Below are 19,255 nucleotides of genomic sequence, written 5' to 3'. Positions count from 1 at the left end.
GGTGGTTCAACCCACAGGTTGAGAACCACTGCCCTAGTGTTAACCTAAAGCAGACTCAGAATTCAACACCCATTCACCGAAGGAATGACAAGTCTGCAGCTAGCGGCCTCTAGTGGCCATGACTGTCAAGTTTCACATCAGTGATGGACCAGCTTATCCTGTACAGAGGAAACAGATCTGCTCCAACACATGCACACACACGATAAGGGAGCTAGGAAAGCTATGGTCGGCTGACATCTATGAACTCTGGCGTGCCAATGAAGAAGCCCTTAGATGTGACACAGCTGTCCTCAAATGAGAATGATTCGCACGTTTTCGTTTTAATGTGTATTTATTAAGTTCTAAAGTTGCAAATGACTTATTTCAAAAAGTGAAACTAAAGGAAAACCATGAAAATAGACATTCCCACATCTTTGTTAGAGAGTGTTTTATAGTGTTAGGATTATTTTGCCGAAGGATGGTGGGCTGTGGTTCTGAGAACCTCATCGAGTGCTGACTTCATCTGGGTCGCCACTTTATGTCTTTTACCCCATGAAAATGTCTTTTCAGAGCTGTGTTGTCAGCCCATGGTGAGTTGAGACAGGAGTCATCGTCATTCTCTTCCAGTTTCTGGAAATAAACATGTCTCATTCAGGACAGCACTTCAGGAAAGTAGTTCTTATAGACTGAGAACTGCCCGGGTCACTTCCTGCCACCCCACCCGAACTAGCCAGTGGTGGGACACTGTGGTCCAACGCTGGAGACAGTGTCGGAGCCAGAAAACCCGTCCAGCACTATGTGGACGGCACAGGCCCCGCCCATGGGGTGTGGCCTCACATCTGCTCCACCCCTGCTGCCCAGTGGCTACCTTGAGCTCCTCCTGTCTTCTGTGGTAGAACAGCATCAGCTGCTTGTGCTCCTCATTGCTGATGAGCGGCTCCCGGGCTGGTGCACCCTGCCCTCTCTGCAAAGCCAAAGGCAGAGTCGGCCGGGGCTGAGATACTGGACAGTATCAGGATCACTCTATAACCGCCTCTGCTAACAGCTAAGATGGCAGGCTGCTGAGCCACTGTGGGGTCATGGGCATGACACTGCTGGGGCTCTGGACTTGTGAATGCCATCTCTGTCATGGTCCAGCGCAGACAGGATGATAAGAGCAGCCTGAAAAGCCCTATAACGTGGATGGGCTGCATTCTCAGTACGAGGACATTTCTGTGTGGAAACCTCTTTTTAGGTTGAAACAACATAGAAAAGAAATTTCTACTATAAACTGGGACAAACAGGGCTAAAGTCCACACGGGGTCAGAGGTCACAGGGTAGAGTCCACACGGGGTCAGAGGGATCCACATAGCACTGTCAGGTGAAGCAGAGGCACTCACCTGCTGGATTTTGACAATGATTTTGGTTTTCTCATTTTTCCCCACATAGTCAGAAAGCTTCTTTGTTCTTCTCAGCTCCTTGGCGGCCCACCACAGCTGTGCCTCCGACTCCTGAATGACTTCCAGTGCTGCCTGTGGTAAGCCACAGGAAGTGGCTTGAGGAGTAAAGCCATAGGCACCCTACCCAGCACCCGAAGCCTCGTGGCCTGCTCTCCTCATGCTGCCCTGCACACCTGAGTTCCCGATAGATCCTCTTTGTTTTCAAACTCCATCCTGATAGGATCGTAAGGTGGTAGCCCCATGGGGTAAACAATCATCACTGCACCTCGAAGCTGGTCCAAGGCATCTTTCACCATCTCCATGGTAACAAAGACTCCAGCTTCCACTTGTTTCTGAAAGTGGACCAGCATCACTATCAATTCAATAATCCCCCCGCAGGTCCCCCCAAAGTACCTTGGTGGCCAGAGAAGGAACCAGAGACCCACTGCTTTCTGGGAGGTCACTGTCCATGGGGCTGAGCTGAGGGCTCAGGTCAGACTGTGACACCAGAGTGACTTGCAGTGCTCAGGGCAGACGGCTGGGAGGAGGGAGTGAGAGGTGCAGAGAGGTAGCTTCAGGACAGGTACAGTCCTGGCAGGTGGGAGAGGAAGGGCGGCCAGAGCCTCAGAGTGTTAGGCAAAGGTTACAATCTCCAAGGCGGGGTGAGTACGCTGGGAGCCTGTCTTGCAGTGAGCACAGTATGGGCTGAGTTGGAGGGACATCACCAGAAGGCCCTCAAGAGCACAGAGGGAGGTATATGTAAAGAATGTGGCTAGAGTTTGTCCCAGTTTCCTAGGACACAGCAGAAGCCCTTCGGATCACTAAGTTCTGGGAATGTCCTCTAACTTTTTACAAAGACGCATTTGTGCATATGGTGCTTTGCCTGCCTGCACGTCTGTGCACCGTGTGTGTGGTCGCTGGAGCCTCTGGACTCGGTGTTGAAGACTGTGAGCAGCGAGTGCTTTTAACCACAGCCACCTCTTCACCAATCTGATGAGACAAACTGTCATGTGTGGTGCAGGTACCCGGGACTGGGGTTCTCACCACCCAGCTCCACTGCCTACACAAAGCTCCTTTTCATTGTACCTGAGTTTGCGTCACCAGAAACGGTCCCTGCCTAGCAATGCAGAGGGGCTGGAGTCTTCTTAGGTGACTAGCTCACTGGGTGCTCTCTAGCTGGGGGTCTGAAGTGAATGCAGGAGGTGAAGGGGTCCATGCTAACTGGGTCCCTGGGGTTAGACCAGAACTGATCTCCTGCTGGCACCAAGGAGGCTTTAAACATGGGGTGAGGTGTGGGAAGGAGGCGGCAGCATTTCAGGAGCAGATAGTAGAGGACGACACAGGGAAGGAAGCTCTGAGGGTGACACAGGACTACAGTCTCTGAACTGTGTGACAGACGCTGTGTTCTATGAACAGGGACTAACAGGGGATGCCTATTCCGAGGTACAGAATGCAGAGCACAGGCTGAGGGTAGTGTGAACTCTGTTCTAGAATCCTGACTTCCCCAGCAGGGAAGGAGGATCGGAGTCTGAGGATGAGGATTCTGATAGGACACAGGCTCTGAGGCATGACTGACGCTCTCCCTGGAGGCTCTTTGCTCAAACGTGTCTCGTAAACAGTGGGCCTGAGGCTCTGGAGAGACTCCAGAGACTTCACACTCAGCTTTCCAGGGCAAGGGGCATGGGGATGCATGCCTGTAACCCCAGCACTCAGGAAGCTGAGGCAGGAGGATTGCTATGAGTTCAAGGTCTGTTTGGGCTACATAGCTGAGTATTAGGCTGGCTAAGGCTATATAGGAAGAGTCTCAAATATACTCAATTGAAGAAAATAGATTGGCTAAGAGCTGGGAGAATGTTTAGAAGTACATTTTGTGGGCTAAATCCGGAAGCATGGGAGGGCGGAGTTATGCCAAGCCACGCTCACGTGGGTGGCAATGACTGTCCCAACAGAAATGTGACAGTGAAAATACCAAAGATATATTTGTGTGTGTGTGGGGGGGGGGTGATGAGTGTGTGGTGTGTAGTGTGTTGGGGGAGTGGTGTGTGTGTGTGTGTGTGTGTGTGTGTATGTGTGGTATAGCACATGTAGTAGGACAATTTGTGGAAGTTGGTTCTCTTACTACCTGGTGGGTCTTGAAATCAAACCCAGGTCCTTGAACGTAGGTCATCAGGCGTGGAGCGAGTGCCTTTATTCACCGAGCGCCCAGGTGCTAAAATGTTCCCGAATTCTCTTAATCCAGGGCCATTACCTGCCTTGCAATGGCATTATTCTCCTTCTGTGAAACATGTTTTATATCAACGCTGGACACGACTACCACTGCTCTGCAGTAAACGCCTCCGTCAGCCCTGCATCTGACGTTAGAACCGCCCCAGATTAGCTTTCTAAGTTCTTCAACACAAGAGACTCGGTTCAGGTCAGGTCACACACAGCCCACACTCACACAAGACAACAGAAACCTTTGTCTGCTCGGCAGGAACTGGCAGGGCTGGATAACTGTCACCATCACGGAGGGAAAGCCAGGGCCCTCCTCAAATATGTTTATTTGCTTCGCCACTGGAAAGCAGAGAAAGGAAAGAAAAAAGCAGAAACAGAGGCAACGAAAAGGTGGGGAAGAGAGGAGCAGGGACTGAAGTCGCCGACTGACAGCTAACTGCAACCCAGCCTCAGATTGGCCACTTCAAAGACAGACAGTGACAGAAGCTATGGAGAAGCTGACCTTAGACACTATTGCCTTGGCTTCTTCTACCGTCTTCTTTAACACCTGCTTCATTTTCTCATTTGGAGCTATAAAAATAAAGGGCAGTTGTCAAACATACACCCTTCTTAAAACTCATAATGTCCTTAAACTGGCTTGCCTGAGCCAGGGGGCTTGACACGTGGGGGGTTCCAGTCTGGATCTGACACAGGGACATAAAGAGAACCCATGTACAGATCCCACAGCAAGGGTCTGCCGTGCCTTCATGCTGATTTTTACAGGCTATGACAACAGAACAGGGAAGTCACTGAGCAAAGAGGGCCAGCAAACCGAGCCTCTCAAGCTACAAAGCTGCGCCTCATCTCTGTCAGGGTCTCAAAAGCAGACGTGGGCAGTAAGTGACTGGCTGACTGCACGCCGGAAAAACTTTATGTATGCATGTATGTACACAGGTATGTTTGAGTTGCGGCTGCCCTGGGTACCCAGGATGTCCCAATGCTCCTGAGTGCTAGGATTATGTGTGTACCCTCTTGACCCACAAAACTTTACTTCACCTGACCACTGTCCAAATGTGGCACAGAGCATCAAATCATGACTTCCAAGCTTAAACATAAGCATAGCGGAGACAGAGCCCCCATGCCTAGCGAATGGTACAGTACCCATCCATTTCTGACCTACAGAAATGGCAAATTTAAATGGCACTTCAGTAGGTGTGAGCAGACAGAGCAGGGTCCTCCCCGTGGCTCATCCCGGGCTGGGGTTTTAGCACAGGCATTTCATAGTGCACTATTTCCTGAGTCTTCCGAGAAATGATGAAATTGCATTAGTGAGTGCCCGCGTGCACGTGTGTGCCAGCGTGCACGTGTGAACTGTGGGGAGTTAGCTCTCTCCGTCCATCAAGGAGTATGGGGCCAGACTCAAGTCAGCAGGTTTCTCTGCAAGTGCTATTACCTAAAGCTTTGCCTTCGGGTTTGCGGTGATGTACAAGAGCAAAGGCAGAAGAGAGAAAGCCGGTTACCTTGGCCATTCCTCCGCCCAATGTCATCCTTCCTAAAAACGGATCCCCCGCTGGGCACACACTTCTCCCCCCACTCATCCTTTAGCTTCAGCTCTTCGATCTGCTCATCAGTCAGCCCTTGCATATTCGGGGGGAGAAACACGCCATGCTCTGCCAGCTCCTCCATCTCTGAAAAGCAAGGGAGGGGCAGACAGTCAACTGGAACCACTAACCAGACCCCGCAGCTGCGTACACCCCTGGCTCAGGTGTGGCCCCTCCAGCTCATGATTTTAACATTCATATACCACGAGCCACGTGCCAGAGCTTTCCTCATCCTAGACAAAGCCACTGAGTCATCCTCAGTCAACAGACCCCTCCTCCCAGCTCCCAAGTCTATGCTCTAAGTCACTGTGCTCAGGAGTTACCAGGTCAACACTTAAGACCAAGTCTGTTCACACAGCTTAACGAGTTTCCATTACTATAAATGGGGCTATTCAGATAGTCCCACTTAATGTAGAAAGTGGGTGCAAGGCCTTGTGAAGGGAGCAAGGCCATTGCTCAATCTTCCATCTTCCCAGTGTACAACTCTGTGATCTGAGGCTTGCTGAGAGCTCTGGCCAACATCTTATGAGACCCTTACATGGAGGCTCACTTGGTAAAGTGCTTGCTGTGGAAGTGTGAGGTGCTGACTTGAATCCCAGAACCCGGGTAAGAAGGCCAGGTGTGGTGGAGTGCTCTTAAAACCTTTGTCCTGAGGGTGGAGACCTGGGGACCCCTGGGGAATTGATTGTTGGCCAGCCAGCTGTGCTTCAGGCCAATGAGATATCCCGTCTCAAAAAACAAGGTCACACAACACCCAAGTCACCCCCCCCCCCAAACTTACTCTCCAAACTTTATATGATACTTCATAAAAATCACTGGGAAGGTTTTAAGGCAGCTGTCCAGGTTGGTTTTTGTCAACCTGGCACAAATCTACACATAGCCTGGGAGAGGGAACCTCAACCGAGAAACTGTCTCTCAGATGCCTACAGGAAAGCTGTAGGACAAGGTTGGAGTAATGACTAAAGGGCATGTCAGGCGTTGCCAGCAGTAAACTGCTCTCCTCCGGGGTCTCTGCTTTGGCTTCCTGCCTTGACTGCCCTTCGTGGACTAAAACTGTCAAAATGGAAAACCCCTTTCCTCCCCAAGTTGTTTGTGACCATGGAGTTTTCTTCGTATTTCTTTATTTCTTCTCGTTGTTTGTTTTCTTTCCTCCTCACAGCCATGGAAAGCTACTGGTGTCAGGATCATGGTGTCATGTTGGTTGGGGACCGCCTTGCTGGAGAAGCCACTGAGCGCTCAGCACTGGCTGGAGGAGCTAAAGGTAGAGAGCAGGGATCAGGGCGGACAATGAAGGTTTGCTTGTGAAGGAGGGAAGCCAAGACTCTACCTGGGTCATGTGTGCTGTTTTGTATTAAGAATCTCCAAACAATTCTCCAAACACCTTTCACCCCAGCACTTGGGAGGTAGAGGCAGGCAGATCTCTGAGTTTGAGACCAGTCTGATCTACAGAGTAAGTTCTAGTCAAGGCTAACCCACCACCGCCCCCCTCACTGAGAACTCAGCTGTGAGACCAGAACCACTGACATGAAATCTTTGCCAGGGCTGAGATGAGCTGTGACTAAGAAAATGCCAACATCACCGAGGCAAAAATCTTTTGGGATCCACTTCCTCAGGGTCAGCAGGCAGAAGCTGTTGTCTAGAGGGGGGCCAAAGCTGTCTCTCAGGCCTGCAGCCAAACTTGGCAAAGTGTATGTACCTTCCAGATGGGACTGGTTTTGAGGGCAAGAAGGCTCATGGAGAACAGTGGAGGCTGGGCATAGCAAGAAGCCAGGAGAAGGTGGCTTTGTGAAGGTGAAACGTTCGTCTTAGGGAAACCCCAGGATTGAAAGAATCACGGAGAGAGGCTGAGGCCTGGCATCATGAGGCAGGGTGAGAGGCCCGAAGAGGGGTCAAGAGGCAATCAGTGCCATTGGTAAAGGTGAAGCCTGTGGACATTCCAGCATTTTGGAAATGCCAGTATCATGGGATGACAACCAAGGACAGCAGCAGCTGTGGGCAGAGCCAGCTTCAGCCTGTGAGAAGTGTTCTGTGGGCTCTGGGTGGCAGAGCAGAGTCAAGCAGACAGACCATGAGTCCCATACGTTGGACACTGAGCCTCAGAGTGTTTCCGCCTTCATTCGAATGCAACTATGCTCTGGGTCCTCCCTCTTGGAACAGATTGGGTTTTTTATCTTATAGGAGCCCAGTCATGGACATTGTAGAGAGGTCTGAACTTTGAAAGAGAAAACTTTTAAAGTGGATTTTTAAAGGCCTGTGGAACTTCTGAAAGTTGAAATTGGTTTTATATTGAGATATCAATATTAATTAGGTCTTGGGGTTTAATGTTGATGTATCGATGTTGACAAGGAAGCAATTGCTTGACCTGGCACAAATACAGACATATCCAGGAAGAAGGAACCTCAGCTGAGAAAGTCTGTAGGCAGGGCATTTTCTCAATGATAGTAATGGAAGGACCCAGCACTCTCTGGGCGTTATCACCCCTGGGCAAGTGGTCCTGCATAGTATAAGAAAGCAGGCTGAGCAAGCCACCAGGAGCAGGCCAGAGTGCAGTGCTCCACTCTGTTTCTGCCCAGAACCCACTCACGATGGACCACAACTGTATGACGAAACAATCCCCTTTCTCTCCAAGTTGCCTCTTGTCAATGTTTTATCACAGCGATAGAAAACCTAAGACTATCCCTCAAAACTGAGAAAATGCACTTCGTGGTCAATATTCAAAAGCATGATCTTATACTTTTCCTATCACGTAAGTGTTTAAACCTACACTGGGCTTGCCTTGCCATACTGCCTACTGCTTTCTCCTTTCTTCCTGCCCTTCCTGTGAGACACTAAGAGTTCCTCGAATACTGGGAAGACAGCATATGACCTGCAGCCACACAATACTATGGGATCAGTGGTGTGAGGGATGGATGTTTACGGCCTCTCTCCATTTCCAGACTAAGCACTTGGGAGATAAGGGGCTGGTGTGACCCACCCTTACCTTCCTAAGGTAGATCACACTGGTGCCTGAGTGCCGACTAGCAGTGGCAACTGTGTATCTGTGGGTTCTAAATTCACCCATGCGATTCTTACATGCTGCACCACTGTCTGAATTCATGGAGTCAAAGACCAGGAGGGTTTTTTCCCCCAAAAGGTTTTACTTTTAATATGTAACTTAATATTAAGCCTTCTTTGAAAGCACTTAAGTTTAATTTAAAAAATATAACGGGTCTTAAGGCGTTCTCTATAATGTAAAAATAATTCGCGTTTCCTAGGAGACAGAAAACAACACCAAGGCTCTCCCAGTGAGAACTTTAATGGGCGGTTTCAAAGCCAGGAGACTCAGGGTCGAGGCTCTTAACGTCTCAAATAGGGCATTTACTTTTGTAGCTGCCACTCCACCCTCACCCTTGCTAACTCCCACCGCTCCGCTGGATCTCTCGGCTCCGTCCCGCCACCTTTCGACCCAGTTGGTTCGCACTTCCGGGAAGCCCAAATCGGTGGTAGCTGACTTGCCTGGGTTTCTCCGGTTGTTGGTCTTTCATCCCGGATCAACCCTTACGCTCCTTCCCCACCCCAGGCTAGTGAAAATCACCTCAAATTCTCACAAGCCCGAGCTCTCCCACCGCATCCTCCGTCCTCCCGTTCCGCACCTGAGCACAGCCGGTGCACCTTCAGCCGCCCGTTGTAGACGCGGGTCACCTGCACCGTGAGCTCTTCCAGCTCGGTGCTCCCGGGCGCCTGCAGCAAGAACTGGCTCTCGTCGCCTCTCTTCACGTGCAACACCACCATGGCTGCGCAGGAGGCGCCGCCGAGGCGGCAGGGCGGCAGGCAGGGAACACGAGGCACGAAAGAAATCGGCCTGACCCGCTCGGCCCCGAGACTAACCGCTGCTCCGAGGCGGAACCCGGGAACGCGAGCTCACGCGTCCGCCAGGTGGCTAAAGAAAACGGCGCACGCTGGCGGAAGTGGCTGTTGCCAGGGACAACAGTCAACCACTGAGCCCGCGCCCAGCTAGAACGCGCGCCTGGGAGCCAGAGGCTGTGGAAAAGGTCCCACCCAGTCCGCGGAGGCTGCCGGAGTCCAGAACGGTCGCCGCCTACGGAAGTAGCCGTTGTTCCGGCAACCGAAACCCAAACTAAGCAGCTAGAGGCCTGCGCGGACAGTCTAGGGGACTCGGGAGATGTCTGCTGGAGGAGCATGGCAGCTCAGGGACTGAGAATGAGGGGGAGGGTGGGCACTACAGGAGCGGAGCTGCCGCTAAACTGGTTTCACGCAGGCACTGATCGCTTCCGGAAATCAGAAAGTGGGCAGCTCTGCTGCTGTACACAGCTGATTTAGTTTCACTGTCATCTACTGCCTGTCCCTGGACTGGAGTGCGGCCACAATCTCAGAAAGGGCAAGCAGGCGCAGTGCTGTTCTGACACAGTTGAGTGCTATTTTAGTATTACAAAGAGGAAACAAATGGACCGAAGAAATTCAAATGGAGGAGTAAAGAAATTAACCATATTAAAATAACCTGTGCTTTTAAAGTGCTCTCAAACTCATAGTTTGGCTAAATGGTGAGGTGTTTGTGGTGATGGGTCATTATTTTTTACTTGCTGATGGAAATTCCCGGAAAGAAGCTGTGTTTGTAGTTAATTAAAACTGCAGTGATGTGAAGAGGCTGGGATTCTGCGGGTCCAGAGACTGATTACCTTGTCCCTGTTAGCTTTCGCTCCCGGAACAGCCATTCGTTGCCTTTTTCTTTCTCTAACGTCTAAAACCTATAAATTCCTAACCCAAAAGTTAGGAATGTCGTCAAATATCATCTGGTACCTATAGAAAAACTCCATCTTAATGTATGTGCCTCTGGCATTTCCACCAATGTATTTGAAACTTGCCATGACTTATGACTTTGTCCTATAGAGCTATAAAGCTTTGTGAAACTACTTCCATGGTGGGACATGGAATTGGGGTAGCCTAAGTCCGACATGGTCATCCAAATTTGGCTTCATAATATTCTACCGCTTATTCCGTGCATGTTTTAAGTACTCACACATGCATGCACGCACAGAAAGAAAAAAAAAAATCTTGCCTTTTGAGTAAAGAAGTCAAGCTAGTGGTAAAGACATTTATTTCGTATGACAGCACATTTCACAGGATATGTACAGAATGTATACCAGCGACTTTAATACTGTACTTCTATAAAGTATATAGTTATAAATACTGTATGCCACATAAGCAATAAACCTCTTACATACATATAAACATCAATCTACTAGAGAGAACAGAGACTCACAGAGATTCTTAGTGTCTGTTTTCTGCTTTGACCAAAGCTGGTAAACACACACAATGTTGAGTTCTTTGTAGCAAACATGAACTTGCTTTGTGCATTTCAGCAGCTACCAGACTTCCTGACAAGGTAGAGCTACGGCTCCGCAGACATTACAGTGCTTCATCCTCAAGGGAGTCACTGTTCGGGCTGCAATCCACACTCTGCTTCAATTTCCTAAAATGAATTAGCTTGCTAATGGGGAGTGGGTACCTTACGCACTACTCACACAGATGTTACAGCCACAATCTCAATACATTAATTCACATTTTGAAGCACACTGCTCTAGTAATACTGCAGTTTAAAAGCTACTACTTCTGAAATGATTAGAACCCCAACAAGCACAATATAAAACTCACAAGAGTTATTGCTGACAGCAAGTTACTTACTGTAGCAGAGAGTTACTCTATAAACACAGGATTTTGATGACACTGAGCATTTGCAAAGGTGCTGTCCTGACAGATCTGCTCTACGATAGAAGTGCAATGCAGTCTGCTGTGCTTTTACACGGAGGGGAGGGTAGCCATAACTTCTTTCTAATCACAATACACATCTTTAAAGGGTCATATGGATGTAGGAACTTGGGTGTAAGCATATACTTCTTTTTATAAAGGAGAACATTAAGTCTTAATGGGTAAGAATGAGTCAAATGACAACCAACCAAACAATAGCTTAGGGAGTTTTCCAACTGGCTTACCTAATGATATCAAAATATTATGTTTTTGGGTTTTTTGTTTTTTTCTTTTTTTTTGTAAAAACTCCATTTTTTCCACAAAATTAATAAACGCAAGATCAGTTGCATACTGGCAGTGCAGGAGACAAAATCCACAGCTAATTTGAGGTATAGCCTCTAAAACCTTAAAGCAGCATCATAGATGTGTTATGTAGCCTCTTACATGGGAAAGAACGGACACTAGATATGTTCCTAACTCAGACCACTCAACAGCTGAAAACAAAGCTCCAGGCAATTGGCAAACAGAAAGGTATGGAAGGGAAAGAGCCACGCAGAGAAAAGAGCACACTGACAAGTGTTCCTCCTTGAACCTGGTGGTGTGTGCCTACTGCTCTGAGTATCTGTCCACATGAATGACTATGTCTGTACTGCCAAGTGTAAATGCCCAGAGGACGGCAATGCAGGTGAATCTGAAGGGCTGGGCTGTAGAATAAAAGGGAATGGCAGCTCTGTAAAGGGATCGTTCTGCTCTGGGATGTACAATCAGTGAAGGAATATGAAGCACACCCGGTGGCAGCCATCTTCTTGATAGTGAGCTATTAAGAAAAGGACACTGTCAGAACTGTTAGGTAAAATTTGATCTGAATTATATCAAGACAAGTTTTATAAGTATGTGGATGTACACATGTGTGTTTGTGTGCATACATACAGACATTTTGCCTAAAGTGATGCCTTTCAAAACAATCTCACCAGAACTCTGGAAGCTCTTTGGTAAGTATCCATGAATACCAATCATCAACAGCACAGTGGGCTGGCAGTACTGTTAGCTGCAGTTATGTGAGCTTTACATGATTTTTATGTGATTATCTGAGTAAGGGCTATTTTCTAGAGTAGTTTTAAGCACTTTAAAAAATAGTTCCTGTTCTCTTCAATTCATCTGAAGAGAAAGACCAGAACTCTAGTTAATAAGAGGATGTCTTTGTTATTTCTGATATACACAAATTACAGCTTTATCCACATCCTCCAGTGGTATTTTATATAGATATCAGTGCACTTACTGATTATTTATTGCACATAATGACTAATGCCCCATTCTCTTGGGTCCACCCTGACAAAACAGGAACGAACATCCAAACCACACAAGGAGAAACTCCCTTCCCTCCACATAATTATCTTTCTGTGAAGTCCAGCGTGGGAGATGCCTTAGTTGCCAGGGTTGTGCTGGGTCCTGCAGAGGAGGTCATGCCAGGTGGTAGCAGAGGGACAGGAGGTGGTGGTGGTGGTGGCCTTCTGGCTGGCAACACACAGAAAGAGAGGGTTGTACCTTTACTCCTGTCATCATCAAATGAAGTTGGTGCATTACCCAGTAAGTCTGGATAAGCTGACTTGGACTTTCCTGTTGTAGGAAAGTCATCATCTTCGTCAAAGGTTACCCATCCTTTGGGGTTGCTTGTTTTTACTGTAGACTGGCTCTGTAGATCAAAATTGTCCTCAAAACCATCAAGTAAACTTGAAGGCTTGCTCGTGTTGTGACCGAGAGGCATGAGAGGAGGGAAAGGACTGTTAGGAATGGGCTCTTCTTTGGATAGCCAAGAAGTTGCCTCTGATTCTTGAGACTGAACTCTAAATGGGTTTCCAGGGGCAGCGGTCCTGTCTGTAAAAGGGTTCCTGCTAGGCAGGCTAGGAAACGGGTTTGCACAACTCCCCATACTTTCCTGTGACTTGCTTTGCTCTGGAACTGGAGGCATGGTTGGCATGCAACTTACAGAACTCAAAGAGTTAACTTTACTTTGCGATGCAGAAGGCAACTGAATCAACATCTTTGGGTCTGGGGTTAGAACAGGTGAAATCTGAACAGAAGGCTGAGCCATGGATACAGCAAGCACACTAAGTGAGAGATCTTCAAATGGGTCACTCTTCAATGTGGGCTCTTGTTTGAGACCAGAAACTCCATTTGCTTTTACCTGGAAAAGAATGAACACTGAATGACTCATTTTCTTACTTATTAATACTCCCGCCCCTTCCTATTTTTACTATTTGTTCTTTTTTGAGCAACTACACAAGTTTAAAAACTAAAAAGCACCTTATAGAATATTTGCTTTGGTGGTTTAATAAATAAGGTGAAATCAGTAAAATTATGTTTTTTGAGAATTCATAACTAAATGAATCCATGTTTTTTAAATCTCAAAGAAATGTGATGGAATAATTTCTTCTATTTTTAAAATGGTAAAAAGGAGAATTATAGAAAATGATGAGTTTGCTCACACTCTGTCCTTCTACAGTTTAACACAAACTTAAGAAACTTACAGAATACGAGCATTTGCTAAATATGCATAATAAATTTCCAACACCCATCTATGGGGATATGTTTCATCTATATCCCCTATAGAAATTCAATTTTATGAATAAAAGCTAACTAAATATATTCATAAATTCAAAGCTATAAATAGAATCTTTTCCTTTTTATATTTGGAAAAGTAAATTTTCAAAGCTTTCTTTTACTTTTTAATGATAGTCTGCCCCTGTAGCTTAGCTTACTCACTGAATAAAATAAGTTTCCTTAACTGACTTTCCTTGTCCTGTCAAGTAAGACAGATAAAACCAACGATTATTTAAAGTGGAAGGGGACATTCCATTTTCTCTGAGCACTGCTTCTCTAAAAGAAGAAAAAGAAAGCACGTGTCCTCCGAGGCGCTGGCCATGGGAGGGAAGTTCAGAGTTTAACTTCATGGCCATAAAAAACTCGCACTTCTTCCTAAATCCCTTTGAGGCCGGCACTGGACTGAACAGGGCTCAGATGAAAGCTGACTGCCAGTTACAGCGAGACCCACACTACCATCCTCACCTGAGGATTACCTGTGATCTAAGCTCTATTTGGAAACTTGTGATGGCATCAGTGATGCTTTACAGAGAAAGGGGCTAGAAAGGCTGGCAAGGATTATTCATTTTAATCTAAATTACCAATTCTTTTGTACCAAAAAAAAATCTGGCTTCTAAAATTATCTGAAAAAATATTTCCCCGAAGAAACCTAAGGAAAAAACAATTGGGTTTTCCCATTTATGTAGTTATGTAGTTATGTCATATACAAATAGTTGGTGTTTTTGAAATTATACTTTTTTAGTTTTGTTAATTTTCATAGAAAACAAAGCAAAAATAAAAAATGGAAAGGCATTAGCAAGAACTAACATGATTCCTAAAAACCCAAAGTACTAAGAAAAGAAAGCAGGTATGAGTTCACGATATGGTAATAGAACTTATTAATGTGGGCGAGTAGATTTAAATGGGTGAAGCTTTAGATGTATGAAACCAAAGCCTCATACATCTAATGCTCGGGAGACGGATGGAAAGCACATGGAAGGCTGATAAAAGTCAGGTACCTGTTACCCTGTTGGTTGCTCCTGCTTCGAGAAAAGGAACACAGACATCAAAGGAAAGAGTTAGGAGAATTCCAGACCAAGCCGCAGCCCCAATAAGTCAGTCCTCAGAAAGCTTGTGGCCCTAGGTCACAGGTGGGGCTCAAGTAACACTTGCAGGTGACACTGTCAGTCAGAACACAATTCTGGTCTCCTCGTAACCTTACAATGTACGCTTTAACAGTGTTTATGATGACTAGACAGTTTTGTTATTCTATATCTCAGACCCAGAAGGTTAGAGAAAATGCACACAATTCCACTTTGCAGAAGTACCACCCCACATTCATCATTACAAAGTGTCAGGATCCAGGCATGCTCTGTGTTACCAAAGTTTTCTAAAGGACTTAGAGAATTAATTCCTTACTGTTCATTAGTTGGAAAGTACAACAAGGTAGAAAACTAATTTTTGGTGCTTAAATCTTAAATTATAATCTTTCAATAATTTTACGGTATTTGGAACAATCTAGTGTTCTTAAAAAATTGGACTTTCTAACACTGAAGCTTATTTGTAAACAGTAAAATGTGTAAGTAGTGAACAAACCTTGACAACTTTGAGAAATGTTACATACTTTAGCATCTCACCCCCTTTTCCCTCCTAGTCCTGACCCAGGTTATACATGTGTGGCTAATGTCCTACTGCTGACATACAACAGTGTCATGTTGTGTGTGCTCTGTGAGGACCAAGGATGTTATGTGGCCATGTCTGGCACTGACATGCATTAGTGATGTGTGAAATGAAGCTCAGATGCAGGCTTCTGCTGGGCCCGTCCCTTGCTCTCAGCCCCCTGTGCAGGGTCTGTGGCTGTGCTGTTTGTTCTCCTCCTTCTGGGTTTTAGCTCACAGTGAGATGACTGAGGTTACAAGTCAGAGCAGTGAGCCACTGTCAGGCCATGTAAAGGACACACAGCATATTCCCCAGCTAAAGAGCAGTAGGTGACACAGTGAAGCTGGCTCACATGTCTTTACGCTTTAGATAGGCCAAACATTCAGTCCTGAAACAATATAAACTAAACAACACATAACTCACAGGTAATAATAAAATACTAAACTTGGCACAATTAAAATTCTCACCAATGGTATGTTCGTGAATACCACACACACATACACACACACTCAATGTATAAAAATCTCATTATTAAACTTACAGCTACTTAGGAGAAAATTTCAATTTGTACCATTTTTTTTTAACAGCATAATTAAGCTTAGGGTAGAGAACAGCAGAAAGTGCTTCCTTCCTGTCTCACTCAGCATCACGCTCCTCCTCAGAGGACACTCTAGCCAACATGACCCTACATCAAACATGACCCTACATCACAGTTGACACATAAACAAGACCTGGAAAGGCAGAGTGTCTGGCTGAGCTAGGTGTCAAGTCAACTATAGCTGCCTCAGGCAAAGAGAACTCAGAGCAGACCGCCGTCATTTCTGGTTAGTAGACTGTAGCAAGATTCAATTCAGGGCTGGGGAAATGGCTCAGCTTATTAAAGTGTTTGCCATGTGAGCAAGAAAGCAAGAGAACCAGAATTAAATTCCCAGGATCCAGGTAAAACACTGGGCCTAGTGGTGCAATCTGAGCATAGGGATCCCTGCAGCTCTCTGTAGGCAGACACACCTCCTTTCACCTGCGTGAAAGACTGTCTCAAAACTCTAGGCAGACGGCTCCTGTGGAACAACATCCTCGAGTAACAACAATATCATGAATACACACACAAAATGGGAGGTTGTTCCAAAATAGTCTACCATGCCACCTGTAAACTCTGTGCTGTTGGCTGCTAAGTCTTACCAACTTCGTTTTAGTGAGAAACAGAGATCCAAACAAAGGAAAGGATGGTTGCTTGTTATCTACATGGTCTAACCACAGTGCCATGCAACAGAAGGCTTGCTCCAGAGCCTCCAGTTGTTTCTAGTTGTTTGCCATTTGCTCTTGTTGAAGTTTCTCATAGCGGAGCCCTGTTCTGCTTTCATATTGGTCTATGGATACTTAACGCCATTACAAAGTGGGTGGAGTTGTGTGCCTCTATTCTGAAATGAATGCCTTAAAATGGTGTTGACAGTATGTACACTGACCAGTTTGAAAGACTTCAGCCTTCAGTATAAGATACATCTTCATTGTTGGACAAGAGGAAAAAGAATCGTATACATTTATTCTTTGTAGGGTTTCCTATTAAATATCTTTAGCACTACTTCTTTAACCTAAAAAACAGAGTAACTTAGTTTTCATCATCTGAGAACATTTTACTTTGCCCATTGTTTTGGCTCTCACAAATGTAACAGCCTAGGCAAGCACCAACTGCTAATGGCCTTTGAGTCCTACCTACTTTATTTAGTATTTACTTGCAACAGAGAGGCATGTTTGAAATAGTTTGCCAACTAGGTTGTATACCAATATATCTGCAAAAGATGCAAATTATTACTCATAAATAATGTTCAAAGGCTACAGCCAATGTAGAATATTTCAGATTAAATCTAAAACTTTACACATTAATTTGGCTTTGATGGCATTTTCAAGTATAGAATTTGTGAGCCAGCAGAATGTAAATACAGAACAATTTAGCTTACATGTAGTGATAGTACTATCACAGCCTAACATAAGCAGTGCTGCAGACACGAGGCAGCGGGAACGCCTGTGACTTCAACATGGAACAATGTGACAAAATGAGTGGATGCGCTCTTCTGTGGTCTTCATGTGAGTGGATGAGGATTCTGCTCAGAGCCTAAACCTTCTAAGCTACTGTAATTACTGCAACCTCAGGACCCAGTGGCAGCTCTCAGGAGACACTGAATACTCGCTCTGCAGGCAATCAGCCATCCTGCGAGTGTCTAAACACTGAGCTGCATCACCTCAGCATTAATAAGAGGCCTCCGTTGTTATTGGTCATCTAATTAACTAACTGCCTAAAGCAAACAATGTATTTAAAATGTCACAAATTAGCATGAAGGAACACTTAGACTTCCTAAAGAGCACTCACTGCTCTAGTATCAGGGGAACTGAGAACTGTTTGACTGTTTAGCTCTAGCTAGCTTGGAACTTACTATGTAGACCAGGCTGGCCTTGAACTGGTGATCTACCTTTGCCTCCTAAGCTGAGATTACCTCCTAACCACTCCCATTGTTCTCTGAGATCTTCTTACTTAAGCAACACATATAAACAAACAAACAGTGAAAATCCTCACATAGTCCATAGCATATAATCATTTAAGGCATCAAAGAATACTAAAATCATCTTAAGATGCTATTACTTTCAAGTGGCAAGAATAAAATTTCTTATTCACTCTTACAGATGCTGGTCATTAAAGTAATTGTGCTCCACACTATGCAGTGTGTGCATCTGAGACACTTCCTTCAGTAGTGGCACTTACTTGTAGCTGTGGTGAGGAGTCTGAAGGCAAGTTTTGAGTCGACCTGCTCCGAGGTGGGGGCTGTGGTGGGGTTTCCAAATTCGGCTGTGGGCAGGAGGGAGGCATAGGCGCTGCTATGGGGACAAGTGGGTCCTGTAACTTTTGAGCAGGTGTGGGCAGAGAAGGCTGCAGAGGGAATGCAGCTTGAGGCTTCAGTGGTTCTGGAAGGACAGCAGGACCTAAAGCACCGAGGATTGTCACACATTAGCCGTGCTTTAAACACCATGTTCTTTTCTTGTTAATGGGCAGAGGTATTCTAGTTGTTGCCCTTTTCCATGGCAAACAGCCTCAATTCTAGGGGTACAAGGGAGAGGATCCCCCATTTGTATAAGTTAGGTTTTATGGAAGGTGGAAAAAGAGAGTAAAAGGAGAACCGCAGAGCTGAGTGTGTCCCAGCAGCGCCTACCTTTTGATGCCTCCGAGGGCTTGCTTTGGCTTTCAGGAGTCAGCCTTCCAGCAGATGCCCGAGCCTGGCTCTGAGGGGCACTGATCACTCCAGCACGAGCCGGAATTGTCTACAGATAGAAACATACAGTTAGAGTCTGTGAAGAATACATGCTTTCAGGTCTCACTGATTTCTCTGGTATAATTTCCCACCTTGCCATTTTAATTGTCCTTGATCTGTACTAAACAATGATACTTTCCTTTTTATTGTTGACAGTGTACTGGGTACCAGGCACTTGTAAGTATGATATAAACATTTTTATTTACCCTTCAAAATAACTTCGTATATGACTTTGTCATCTTTAAATTAAGGTGAAGACATGCATACAGAGGACGTAGTATTCAGATATAAGCTCGTGCCTGGTCAGCCTGCAGGCGAAGGGCCTGACCGGGAGCAGTTCTACCTCAAGGAAGAGATGGGTGCTCTGGCAGCATAACAGCGGAGATAACCCTAACATACTAGGAGACTTCGGGCCTGCTGTCAAGACAACTTTTAACCCCACAGAAATCCTGCCTTTCCTTCCCTATCCCTACATCATCAAGGTGCAGGGGCAGTGTGGCAGTGGAGTCAGGAGAAGCAGACTTCCTTTTGTGTGAGACAGAGAGCAACAGTTATCCTGAGGTGCATTCTAACTTACAGAATACAAGTACATGAGAAAAGGACCTTTGGTTTATTCAGCAGACAGCCATAACCTACGTATGGTGATAATTCCAGGTTCTCCACTACTCATGTGTAGTCACCACTATAATGCCCTAAGTTACACTTTTAAAAAATCATTTGTGTGTGTGTGCATGTATTCCTGCATGGCACATGTGTGATGTCAGAGGGAACTGTTGGGTCC

The 19,255-nt window shown here is 46.0% G+C and overlaps 2 protein-coding genes across 6 annotated transcripts in view; both read right to left on the bottom strand.

Annotated features, from left to right (window-relative positions):
* Positions 1–333: 333 nt before the first annotated feature.
* LOC308423036 (cilia- and flagella-associated protein 298) lies at positions 334–9,075 on the bottom strand. Its single transcript, XM_080919658.1, has 7 exons — positions 8,824–9,075; positions 5,111–5,278; positions 4,114–4,181; positions 1,592–1,750; positions 1,359–1,490; positions 848–943; positions 334–609 (listed from the first exon to the last, which is right to left on the bottom strand). Exons 1-7 carry the CDS (start codon positions 8,960–8,962, stop codon positions 499–501), a joined length of 873 nt encoding a protein of 290 aa, XP_080775784.1. The 5' UTR covers positions 8,963–9,075; the 3' UTR covers positions 334–498.
* A 1,238-nt stretch (positions 9,076–10,313) lies between these two features.
* Positions 10,314–19,255, bottom strand: part of SYNJ1 (synaptojanin 1) — a 69,201-nt gene continuing 60,259 nt past the window's right edge. For all 5 annotated transcript variants that reach the window (XM_080919084.1, XM_080919086.1, XM_080919085.1 and 2 more), the window contains 3 exons: positions 18,376–18,484; positions 17,931–18,148; positions 10,314–13,121 (listed from right to left, as the gene is read on the bottom strand). In XM_080919084.1, coding sequence (XP_080775210.1) covers positions 12,327–13,121; positions 17,931–18,148; positions 18,376–18,484 — 1,122 coding nt within the window. In that variant the 3' untranslated portion in view covers positions 10,314–12,326. The remainder of the gene's footprint in view (positions 13,122–17,930; positions 18,149–18,375; positions 18,485–19,255) is intronic.

The sequence above is a fragment of the Micromys minutus genome (genome assembly GCF_963924665.1).
Source record: "Micromys minutus genome assembly, chromosome: 7".
Taxonomy (NCBI): Eukaryota; Metazoa; Chordata; class Mammalia; order Rodentia; family Muridae; genus Micromys; species Micromys minutus.
This window is presented reverse-complemented; position numbering and strand designations above follow the sequence as displayed.